The sequence below is a fragment of the Ursus maritimus genome (assembly GCF_017311325.1).
Source record: "Ursus maritimus isolate PB19 chromosome X unlocalized genomic scaffold, ASM1731132v1 scaffold_X1, whole genome shotgun sequence".
In the NCBI taxonomy this organism is placed as follows: Eukaryota; Metazoa; Chordata; class Mammalia; order Carnivora; family Ursidae; genus Ursus; species Ursus maritimus.
Genome location: NW_024423319.1, coordinates 119,412,949 through 119,424,980, shown reverse-complemented (window position 1 = coordinate 119,424,980; position 12,032 = coordinate 119,412,949). Strand labels below are relative to the sequence as shown.

The 12,032-nt window shown below is 48.2% G+C and overlaps 1 protein-coding gene across 1 annotated transcript in view; it reads right to left on the bottom strand.

Moving 5' to 3' along the window:
- ANOS1 (anosmin 1) overlaps positions 1 to 11,916 on the bottom strand; it is a 205,638-nt gene extending 193,722 nt beyond the window's left edge. The window contains exon 1 of the mRNA XM_040634628.1: positions 11,710 to 11,916. Within this exon, the coding sequence (XP_040490562.1) occupies positions 11,710 to 11,916 (207 nt within the window). The remainder of the gene's footprint in view (positions 1 to 11,709) is intronic.
- Between the last annotated feature and the right edge of the window lie 116 nt (positions 11,917 to 12,032).

Genomic DNA, 12,032 nt, shown 5'->3' with positions numbered 1-12,032 from the left:
GGAAAGATGTTCCCTACTTTCTTTTAGATTCTGGCCCAATGGGAAAATAACTTCCCAGATGTAGGCCATTTCGGGAATGATCAGCAAATGGGTTTGGCTGTGCTGCTTTCAAAATGGTACAGCCAAGTGTCAAAATAAAAAGAGGCGGGGGGGGGGGGGGGGGGGTGACGGCGGATGGCTGGGGAGGAAGGGAGAATGCATTTCTAGTCAGATGTGCTGGAGAGATCGACCAAACCTCTGTCAGGGCCCACCATGGCCCAGGAAATAAGAAAGGAACTGTAGGGTACAAACGTTAGATTGTAAAGGCACAGTTCTTGTTCCAAGGGGCTGCAACAGCCCGAAACACGGAAGAGAAAATGGGAAACGAAATGCCCATATTCAAACAATGACCACTTTTAATGGTGGACAAGACCTGAGGTTATTTCTCTGCACTTCCTTGCCACTGAAGACATTTAAAGGAATCACAGGTACCAAAACACTGCACAGCAACCCACCTCCAAGTTTTTTCTCCTTCTTTCAGAAAGTACTCAGGAGCGCCTGGGTGAGGCAGTCGGTTGGGCATCCGCCTCTTCGTTTGGGCTCGGGTAGTGGGATCGAGCCCTGTATCAGGATCGCGCTGAGCACACAGTCTACTTGAGATTCTCTCTCTCTCCCTCTACCCCTCCCCCACCACGATTGCCCAAGCGCTCTCAAATCTTTTTTTTTTTAAAGTATAACTTCTGTATAAACTTGGCATTCTTACAATTAACAGACTCCATTTCAACTCTAGAAAGCGAGTCCCAAGTTTGTGCTATGATGCAATCTATTAACTTCCCTTTTTCTTGAATCACCCATGTAGCAGGACTTTGGGGGCAAGACTGATGTTCAACCCAGGGGCCTGGACATCACTGGATCTCCAAAGCTGGGGTGGTCTTCTGCTCACTTCATAAAAGGTTGTTCCTCTACGGTGTGCAAAACACTGCACACTGGGGGGAATGGCCAAGCCGTGAGGGATGCTGGCTGAAAGTAAGTAGCCTGCCAGGAAGGAAAGGTGGTGGAAATCGGAGTTATCCCAAAGAAACTGTCTGCATGGAAGTTTGTTAGGAAACATTTCTACGTTTCCAAATGCGGGGGAAAATTATGATTATTATACCCTCATGATTGGAAAGGGGCTTGGTGTTTGCATCCTACAGGCGTCCGCTCATCGGCTGGAAAGCAAGCTAATGGCCCTGAAATGCCAAGCTCCTTGGCATATTTGGTTTCTGACAACAGCACTTGGTAACCTGTCCCGGGCACAGGACACCATATTAATATAAGGTGTGTACCCTCTTTTAAATCTGTCCTAGCATTTTACATTTGCACGTCCCTTTGTCAATTTTATTTGCAGTCCGCAAAGTATAACACTATACGTTTCAAAGGAGCACCCTTCCTCGCAGTGGTGTGGGCATTTAAAGACAGGAGCTGAGACATTTATTTAAGTCTAAAAAGGGCTGTCTCTCTCAATTACGCGTTACTAGAAAATTAAACAAGAGTCGATACACGTACATGGCATGAACCAATCACACAAACCCAGTAGGAACACAGTGAACAGGTAAAACCACCTTGAACCCGAAAGCTTTATTCTTGTTTGCATTTAGACTTTCTCAACTGTTTCAGCCTGTGTTTCAGAGGAGCTGTCAGTAAGTAACCTCCCAACTAAGAATGTAACCCATCTGGTTTGTTTTTAGATAAGCACTTACCTTGCATTACAGGGAGTGAGGAACACCAAAAATAATTTCATGTGTTTCAAACATATGAATATTAATGCATTATAATATTATAGTGGATTGAAAAAAAGGTGTAAAAATAAGGAAAAAAACATCTCTGAATTTCTTAAGTAAATGAATTCCCAATATTTCTCTGGTCCCACGCGCTGGTATGATTAATGACATTTTTGGAAAGTGATGAATTGCTTTGCAAAATTAATGTTTCTTGTTTCATTAAAGGGACTCATATTTTTATTTCTGGACTCATATAATCATCACTTCTTTGGACATAACAGACATTAACTATGAAATTTTAAAAACCATCAGTGATGATTAGATGCTAAATTGAGGGAAACAAGCATTTTTGTTGGCTGGAGGTAACTTGAGATCCTGCGCATACCAAGTAGGAAAACTCACTTCCCCAAGATAAAGATTCGGATCACCATACGTTATACAATTTAAGTGGTAACAACTTATCCATCTTGCCTTACAAAGAAAAAAGGCAATATGAAAAACAAAATTATCTATTTTTGAGGTCACTGTAACAACGTTTTCTCAAGTTGGTGGGATATTAATAACTTGAACAGTAAAAAGATTAAGTGACAAATGTTACAATTTAGAACAAAAGGGCAAATACAACATGCATTAAAAGTTTCATCCTCTTGATGGGTTATTGTTTCTCAGATTTCCCTCAGGACAGATTGGAGCCCTTGGGGTATGAAAGAACCCCAATTTGGCACCATGTTCTTTTCATGTGTAGCCTCCTCGCTGCCCAATTTTTGTGCTCACAGAGAGACTAGAAAGAATCATAAAGTATAAACACACTCCCAGAACCAAAACAAAAACAAAGAGAGCCAACACAGAAGGCACAGTGAGTTCTTGAAAGCAGTTATCCCGCACAGACGAGCTACAATCACCGCTTGCAAATACTCCGAATCTGTCCCACCGCCATACACAAGGCCGCCAAGAAGCAAGAGCAAGGCTGAAGTGCCCAGACCACGGTTACTCCCAGACAGTGAACTCAGACTCTGTGACATCAAGGAGCCCAGCTATTTCCAAAACATTTCTGCAAGGATCACACTAACACGCTGCTATTTTGCTGGACAAGTCAAGTGGTGATGGACAAAATCCACTGATAGGAGAAAAACAACTCTAAGAAATTATGCTTGCACATTAAACCGTCATGTATGGAGATTTTAAATGATACATGATTATAATAGTTTCTTTCTTCACTTCAAAACTCTTTGCAACTATTTGCTTCAACTTTTTTTTTTAAAGATTTTATTTATTTATTTGACAGAGATGACAGCCAGCAAGAGAGGGAACACAAGCAGGGGGAGTGGGAGAGGAAGAAGCGGGCTCATAGCGCAGGAGCCTGATGTGGGGCTTGATCCCATAACACCAGGATCACGCCCTGAGCCGAAGGCAGACGCTTAACGACTGTGCCACCCAGGTGCCCCTATTTGCTTCAACTTTTGAGGGCGGGAAGTACATCTCACTTATGTGGGATCCCTAGAACCTAAGATACTTGGAAGATGATTGTCTTTGACAGATTCTTATTGGATGGAAGAAAAATGTGGATGGTTAAATGCACAAGGGATGGGTGTTGATGGACTGGTATTTTTTAAGGCTTTTTTTATCATGCCATTACTCTTTCAATTATCCACAATCGTGCTACTCTGTGATGCAATGGTGCCTCCGGGAGCCAATGAGAAATGTAGGAATATTTCCCCCCAAAACTCCATGATTCTCAATTATGTTACAGTTGCTATTTCCACTCTGTCTTCTTTCACTGTTAACATTCTGAGAAGCAGGATCATTTAATATAAGTATTTGGGAATAGGACAATGAGTGCTTGAGTTTTTGCTATAAAGCCTTGGTTACCTCACTTCCAGACCTTCAGTTTTCTTATCTGTAGAAGAAAAATAACACTCGTGACCTCACAGAGTTGCTGAGGAGGTCAAACAGATATTTTATGTGAAACCACTTTGTCAACACCAAGACCCTGTAAAATGCAATGCTAACTACATTCTAACTTTGGCTCAGTAATTCGGGAGAGCTTCTTCTTTGGGCCCACCCCCACGAGTTCAGACCGGGGTCCTGTTGCAGGCATGATGGCAAGGAGATGGGAAGGGCAGCCTCCTTCCACCTTCTTAAGCTCACTTGGGGCTCTTTGTTACGGGTGCTGGCAAGAGCTCCATAAAGATCAGATGAAGAGCATTAGACCTGCCAGCAGTGTAGCCTGCGGTTCAACCAGAGAACCTGATCTTGGTTCAGCAAGAACCAGGAAGAAGAGCTGAACACACACCTCCAAGTGTCATAATGGCCTGGGCATGTTGTGAAACTGATCTGTAGAACAAGGGACGTGAGCTTTGTTACAGCTCCAGTGACAAGTCCCCAAACGCTGGCTGCTAGCTGACGGGCTGACGCTCTACCACGTCCCTGAGGAGCACTCAGAGTCCCCCGACAGCCAGACCGAACTGCTGCAAGACTCCGCATTTACTCATGTTGTTCCTCTGGGCCGGAGTAACCCAACGTTCGCGGTTCGGCTCACGTGTCCATCTCCTCTAGAGCAGGGATCTACAGTTTTCTTCAAAACCACTGCAACCCATCCCTATTAGCTGAAATAAAAGGAACGGATTAACCCCTGTTGTTGTTTTTTTTTTAAGGGAGAAACAGAATAAGCGTCTGCAGCCTGTGATGTACATTAAAACGAGCCATAAGCACTGCTCGCTCCCATTTTCCTTTACTTATTGGCTATCAGGGATAACGACTTTTATCCAACCTTCTTCACCACCAGGGAAGATGCCTCCACTCATCATTTGGAACCAGTGTGTGAAATCCAAGGGTATAACACCAATTCCAGGTCCTGGGGGATGTGGCTCCCTGGTTGCTGGCTGAGGAAAACCAAACAACTAATTGGTCCTCCTTTTCATCTTCCTAGAGCTGCAGGGGGTACTGTGCTTAATGCTGTCCCCTCACCCCATCACCAGCCATACGACTATTAAGAGCTTGCTTTAACAGTGCATACATTTCACATGGACAGTAAAGGAGCATGATGGGCTTATATGTTGGCCTCAAAGTTTTGAAAACTTTTTACTGAAATCATCAGGAGATATAACCTAAATCCAAGTAACAGAAAATGTTCTCATTCTAAGTGCTTCTTCATTTAGAAGCCTTTTTTAATTTGTATAAAAGCTCAGGATTTTTTTTAAAGGGATAGTGGGGAAAAGAGATGAAAGCTGGTTCTCTTTCCCTGCTTTCTACCATCTGTATGTCCTTGAACAAGTCGTTTTTAAAAGCATCAAGTTGTCCAATCTGAAAAACAACTGTGTTGACTTAGATGAGGAATCTCTTAAGGTAGGTAGGTGTCTGAGATTGGGTTTCCTAGAAGCAGAGGCTGGAAAGGGGCTTCCTGCATCTGTGATATCTTGGGGGAAGCCCTCAGTGGAAACAGGAAGAAGGAACCAGGAGAAGGAGTAAGCAGGGAAGGGATCTCAGCTGGAGACATGCAGAAGCGTGGTCCCATGCAATGCTCTGGCACAAATTGCACTAAAAAGTTATTTCCACAAGGGGCTGGCCTCCTGTGGCCTCCAGCAGGGAGCCAACGGCAAGATTTGCCTTCATCAAGAGAGGAGGATACACTGCTTGGCTGGCAAGATGGTGCCCACCAGCAAAAAGTTAGTCTCTAAGGGGGAGCAGCTGTAAGCCATTAGCAGCTGACACAGGAGCTGGGGGTTAAGGAGGTGAGGGACAGAAGGTCACCAACAGCATCTACCGAGAAGGAATAGGTGTCTATGACCTACTGTCAATATTTCAGAGAATCCAAACGAAATTACACATTTTCCTAAGATGATGGTACCCAGGTAACTAAAAGGTCAGGAAGACAGCTTTATCGGTCTGCTCAGTAATGCGGACGACCTCCTGCTGATCTGAAGCTTGAAAGAGTTAGGGGTATCTTTGATTAATGTAAAGAGGAAAAACTAGGTCATACTTAATAAATGCCATATGTTGATAGACTACACACTTCCACACCGCGGGCTCTAGAGTACGTGAAACAGAAATGTGCGAGGCAGCCTTAGATGGAACTCGAAAGGTCTGTGAGCTCAGACAAGTCTTCCAAAGGGTAAGTTAAGCACTAATTTGCACAAGGGCACTGCGATGGGGGCATCTGCAATTTTCCTGGTCCTGTTTTCCATATATAAAATGTATTTTGATAATATCAATATGCTGCTCTGTTGTCCCAAGCACAAACGCCCCACCCAAAATTGTGAGAGGAGAATTCTATAAAGCATTGCCAAGTTATGCAAAGGAACCTCTCCATGCCTGAATTAATACAAGCAGAGCCCACTAACCCTTTCATAAACTTCTCTAACCCTATAGATTTGTTCTGTTGTTTAAAGCTCTTTATTTTTAAGTAATCTCTACACCCAATGTGCGGCTGAAACTCACAACCCTGGGATCAAGGGTCACGGGCTCCACCCACTGAGCCAGTCAGGTGCCCCCTAACCCTACCGTTTTTTTTTTTTTTTAAGATTTTATTTATTTAACAGAGATAGAGACAGCCAGCGAGAGAGGGAACACAGCAGGGGGAGTGGGAGAGGAAGAAGCAGGCTCACAGTGGAGGAGCCTGATGTGGGGCTCGATCCCATAACGCCGGGATCACGCCCTGAGCCGAAGGCAGACGCTTAACCGCTGTGCCACCCAGTGAGAGAGAGAGACAGCCAGCGAGAGAGGGAACACAGCAGGGGAGTGGGAGAGGAAGAAGCAGGCTCCCAGCGGAGGAGCCCGATGTGGGACTCGATCCCGGAACGCTGGGATCACGCCCTGAGCCGAAGGCAGACGCTTAACGACTGCGCTACCCAGGCGCCCCTAACCCTACCGTTTTATACCCATTCACAGAAATATACGAGGACAGGTTATACAGGGTAATCTGTGGAATCCATTTCAAAGAAATAATAACCTAATTTATGATTAAGTTTTTCATGTGGAAACACACCAACGTGAACTTTTAACTCTTTAAATTAGGCCTTCAACCACACATACGTGCATATAGGGTATCATATGTAAATACACACGGATATATATGAACATATACAATATAAACACATATAGGAGTATATATTTCTTAATGATATTGTGCACAAAGAAATAAGCAAGTCAGTAAGTGTTTTTTAATGCGGTCTTAAAATGTTCTGTAATAGTCACAATAAGATAGACTTTTAAATCACATTCAAGGAGAAACACTACATTGCAAACAAAAAATTTGCCATGAATAGCCTAATGTTTACTTTTGGTTAAATTCAGAAACTCTTAGAACCACAGCCAGAGATCCGGGGAACTCTGACCAGGAAATACAAAGGCCAAAGCTGAGGATGGCCTTTCTTCCAGGGACGCCCGGCCATTCTGGTATGTAACTTAACCTCACTGCAGGGCAAAGCGACACACCAGGGATGGGTAAATTCACCACAAAAGTGCTCTTCCAAAAGTCTGTGAGCCTAGGGCTGATCTGTGGCTGCAACGGGGTTTGATGCGATAATTGTTTATTTACTTCTTCTTGGAGAAGAGGCTAGTCCTCTAAGTAGAATGAACTAATCACCAGCTTAGTTCTCCCTTTTGCCAAAACAAACAGCTTCCAATTACTGCTAAGAAAAGCCTCTGATCTCTCTAATCAGCTACCTAAGCGGGCCTATCCATGGTACTTCATAGGGTGAATAATGTCCCATTAAACAAGAATCTCTTACCACTAATAAAATTCTAGACCCACAGGGCCCAGGCTGCTAGCAACCTGCTACTTATCTTCCAACAAGAAGATCCACTTCTTCCCCGAGCAGCGCCGAATTCTGGCAAAGAAGCAGACATGTCCCCCCCTCCTCTGCTGTACATTGGCTACGATTTGTTCTCAAGTGCTATTCTCTTGAGCCTCCTTGGACAAACCAGAGGCACAGAAAGAACAGGTCCCAGGTCTCCTAATACTTAGTGCAATGACTCTATCTTTAAGGCTCAGAGATTGAGCTGCACGGTTGCCACGATGAGCACAGCCAGGGAGACAAGAGTGGTCTCTGCTAGGCATATCCCAACTAGCGTAAGAGAGGGAGTCACCCTTAAGTTACATGAGATTTGCTGAGAAAGAGAGAGTTTATTTCAGACACAGTCTTTCCTCCTTTCCCTCTTCTTTAATATCCTAGTGAAGGTGAAAAAACAAGGGGAGAGGTTATTCCCAAGTGAACATTGGTCAGCATTGTTAAGCTGGAACGCTGCAGAAAACCCTATGAGGAACCCCCATGACAAATGGGCTTCAGCCCTCCCAAGGATTCTGCACCATTGAGGTACAAAAATCCACATGAGAGCTGCTTCATGGACATATGACCAATGCATGTGGTCCATGTGCAGGGGGACCAATGCCTGGGGCTTAATGCTCTGTGGTCACCATATTGAAATCTCAATGACTGTATCCGAGTTGGGTGTTTCATATGGGAAGTCTGAAGGAATACTAGAGCTTGTTCTGGAGGCTTGGAGCCTTGGATCAGGTGTGATCCTCCCTCCCACTGCTCCTTCACCTCCTTGGGGAAGGTTCTTGGCTCCCCACTCCCTTGTCTCTGGCACCCCGGTCTTCACCCAGCCTCTCCCTCCCTACTCCTTGTGCCAAAACGACTGTCACACTCTGGCCCATGCAGGTACCTGGACAAGGGTCCAAGGAGGGTCTGATGCATGCATGAGCCGCAGTGTTCCAGAATACAGTGGTGACTGTCCTCATCTCATGCTGGAAGCACCACCCTGTGTTTGATGCGTGGGCAGCCAGAGTCCAAGACTTCCGGGGAGCAAGCCCATCCCTGGAGCAGGTATCTACTTGCATCCAGTGAGGAAGTTGCAATGGACTGGGCAGTTGCCCATTTGCTGTCCTCTGAAAAGTAGGAGGGGGAGATCCCTGGCTCCACTTCCTGAGGACAACATCTAGAACAAAGTGCAAGGCATTGGTCTAGAAGCTTACAGAAGAGGGTATACCAAGCAAGTGTCATGTGTGAGCAAGCAGGTATGCATCTGGCAGACTGCACATGGAGCTGGGAATGGATATCCTGTGAGGTGCTAACTTGCACTGCTTCTTTTCATGAATGGGGCCAGCACCGAGCAGGGATGTGACGCAGTTCACCCACCCGTCTCCTTTTCGGTATGAAATTCTCAACTCTTCTGTGTCAGTGGCTGTGCCAGATAAGTCAGGAATCCCCCGTCACCATTCCCATCCCCATGCATCAGTACTGAGCTGCTTAGGCGTTCAGGCCTGGTTGATGGCTGCACGGCTGACAGGTGAAGCCCATCCACACAAAAGCAAAGGCACCAGGTGAGCACCATCTACTTGAAGCCGTACAGCCTCGCTGCTGCAGGGCGGGGCGGCGGGAAAGCGTGTGCAACTGGGGCAGAGACCATTAGATTCCAGGGCACTGCCCCCCGCAGCTCCGAGTCTCTGTCTACACTGTGTAAGCACAGGTTCAGGTCTCCATAGCTGAGCCCGGGCAGCTGTATCTAAGAGTCCACACACTTGGCTGGCCTCAAGGATGGAGACAGCCTTCTTCTGTCCTTAAAAAGGTGCCTAGAACTGTGTGAGAGACGTTGAAAATGGCCACCTGCTCCAGAAACACCCTTCTGCTGGGGCTTCTTTGCACAAGCGGGTGGGGTGACCCTGAGAGAAGGGGCTCATCCCCAAGCTCCATCTAGCCCCGCCTTTCCTGTCTGTTAATAAATACCACGTGCCCTGTAAGGAGTTGGCAGCAGCCTGACTCCTCCATCATCTCCCAATTATTTAACAAGGGGGAGGGACAGGGAAGCTTGAGGGTTTACGAGAAAAGTGTGTTGCTGTCTTTTCAAATCCTAAGAAAGCATAATCCCTGCAATTTAGGTAAATCAGATAGGCATTACCAGGTTAGGGTTAACCCGCCACGAATGGCTTGGCAATTGATGGTAAAAACAGCAGTTATGAAGTCCTAACAGTAATTTGCAGCTTATTCCACCCCCAGCTAATTAAAATGTAATCAGGATTGTCTGGCAACATGTATTCTGTCAGCAGTTTTTCTTCCGAAGAGAAATCATGCCAGGAGACCACAAGAAAAGCCTTTCACGGGAATTGGCTTGATCTAAACTGCTTCTTTAGCCGCTTAAACTGTAAAACAAATAAATTACAGCAACTGACAATTCAATTAAGAAAGAAAAAGAAAGAAAGAAAGAAAGAAAGAGAGAAAGAAAGAAAGAGAAAGAAAGAAAGAAAGAAAGAAAGAAAGAAAAAGAAAAAGAAAAAGAAAAAGAAACTCTTTCTCTCCAGGAATGGGTCGCCCTGTTTTGTTCTCTGTTATTGATTAAACAATAGTGTAGCATCTCCTCAGGAGACGGACTGGCAGGGCAGGGCGGATTTGAAACCAGGTGGCTGGGGAGGAGCCCTCTCCAGGTTGTCAGCGTAATTTCAGCGTAGGACGCGAGCACTAGGGTTCCCCTTTCCCTAAAGGAATCAGGAGGGACGCAGGGTGTGCCGGTTTCTCTGAAACCCACTGCAGGTCGCTTCCTTGAGAACGCGCACTCCCGAACAGGCAAACTTGGCAAGCTGGCGCAATCTCTGAGGAGCCCAACCGTGAGTGCTGGTGCCATTGGGCGCCAGCTTTCCTTAGCTCTCAGGGTAGGATGACCACACGAAGCCTACCGAGATTCGTCCCAAACTCCTCCGTCATTACAATCGCCTGCTCTCACAGCTGAATACCCAGAGCCCCTTGGAAAGCCCCCTTTAGCCTGCCCAGGCGGGAGGGGCGCCCCATTTATATCCTAATATCAAAAACCTGCCAAAGAGTCCCGGGTCTCCTTCTGGCCTCCGCAGTTTGCCCTGCGGCAAAAAGGAACTTAAGAGTCTTGGAACAGGTGAGCCGCTAAGGATAGGGGCGAGAAGGCCAAGTGGAGAACGAGGGCACTCGAGAGAAATAAGGCGTCTGCGTGAATGATTTCAGACTGCGCGCACTCGGGTCGTCTGGGGAAGGCAACCGGTCGCGCCTCCGCAGAGCCCGCAAGCGGCGCGAAGGCGCCCCCAGCATCCCGGGTTCCCACACAAGACCTGCGGGGACCCTCGGCGCTATCGCTCCCCCCAATGGTCCCGGCAACCCACAGGCGCCAAGCGTGCGTCCCCGTGAACCTCCAACATTCACACACACGCTCTTCCACACTCAAGCTGGAAGGACCTACGAGGGTTAGGGTAAGACAACTAACCCCAGGACTCTTCTCGGAGCATCCAAACGCTGCCCTCTAAGTCCCGTAACCCCTGCGTTTCTTCCTTCGCTCTCCACACTACCCACTGACTAGACCTAGAAGCTCCAGGGCTCCGAATTGGGGCTACCAACACCCCTCTCCCCAACACACATTCTGGAACTCACGACTTGGAGCCCCTGTCTGGAACTCCAAGGGTGGACTGCGAGCTACTGGCCCGCCGAATGTGAAAGCACCGCTCAGTAGAGACAAAAGTGTCGACCCGCAGGCACCTGCGGGGCTGGGAGGGTCGCGCGGGTCCCCGAGCGCATCTGGGCGCGCCTCCCGGCCTCGCTCACAGTACTGGCTGCACCGAGGGCCCCGGAGCGCCCGGGACTTTGCCGGACTCGCCACCAGCCCGGAGTCCCGCGCGCGGAAGTCCCGGGAAACTAACAAATGCACACACCCACCCTCGGAATCTGCAAAGCTGCTCTCTCTACCCACAAAAAGCGCCTTGCGTTTTCCGCTGGGAAGAGAAGAGTTGGGGAAAGATGCTGCACGTTTGTTTTCCCTTTCGGAAGCAACGAGGCGGCTGGAAAGGAGGGTTCAACCACCTCGATTGTAAAATTCACGCCGAAAGAAAGCGGGATCTGCCGGCCGAGCCCGGCGAGAAGTTTGGGCGCCGAGGCTGGGAGGCAGGCGCCGCGTGCGCCCCAAGCCACGGTCCGCAGCGCCAGGGCGACCCCAGGGCGGGCGGCCGTTCCCCTACCTGGAAGTGCTGGAAGAAGGCGGAGATGCGCGTGATCTGCAAGCTGAGGCACCTGGAGGAGCAGCGGGCGCGCTGGACGCTCACGGCCGACAGGGACTCGTCCAGCCGCCGAGCAGCCGCTGCGCCGGGGCCACCAGCTAGGCAGCCCGCGGAGACCGCCAGCCAGAGGCAGAGGGTCAGGGCCGCGCCGGGCGCCCCAGGCACCATGGCTGCGGGTCAGGGGCGCGGGGGCCGGGCGCTGGCCGAGGCTCCCAGCTCCGCGCCGGGGCCGCACTGCCGGGAACCTGGCGGCCGCCGCAACTCTGCTGGAAAGTTCAATCATT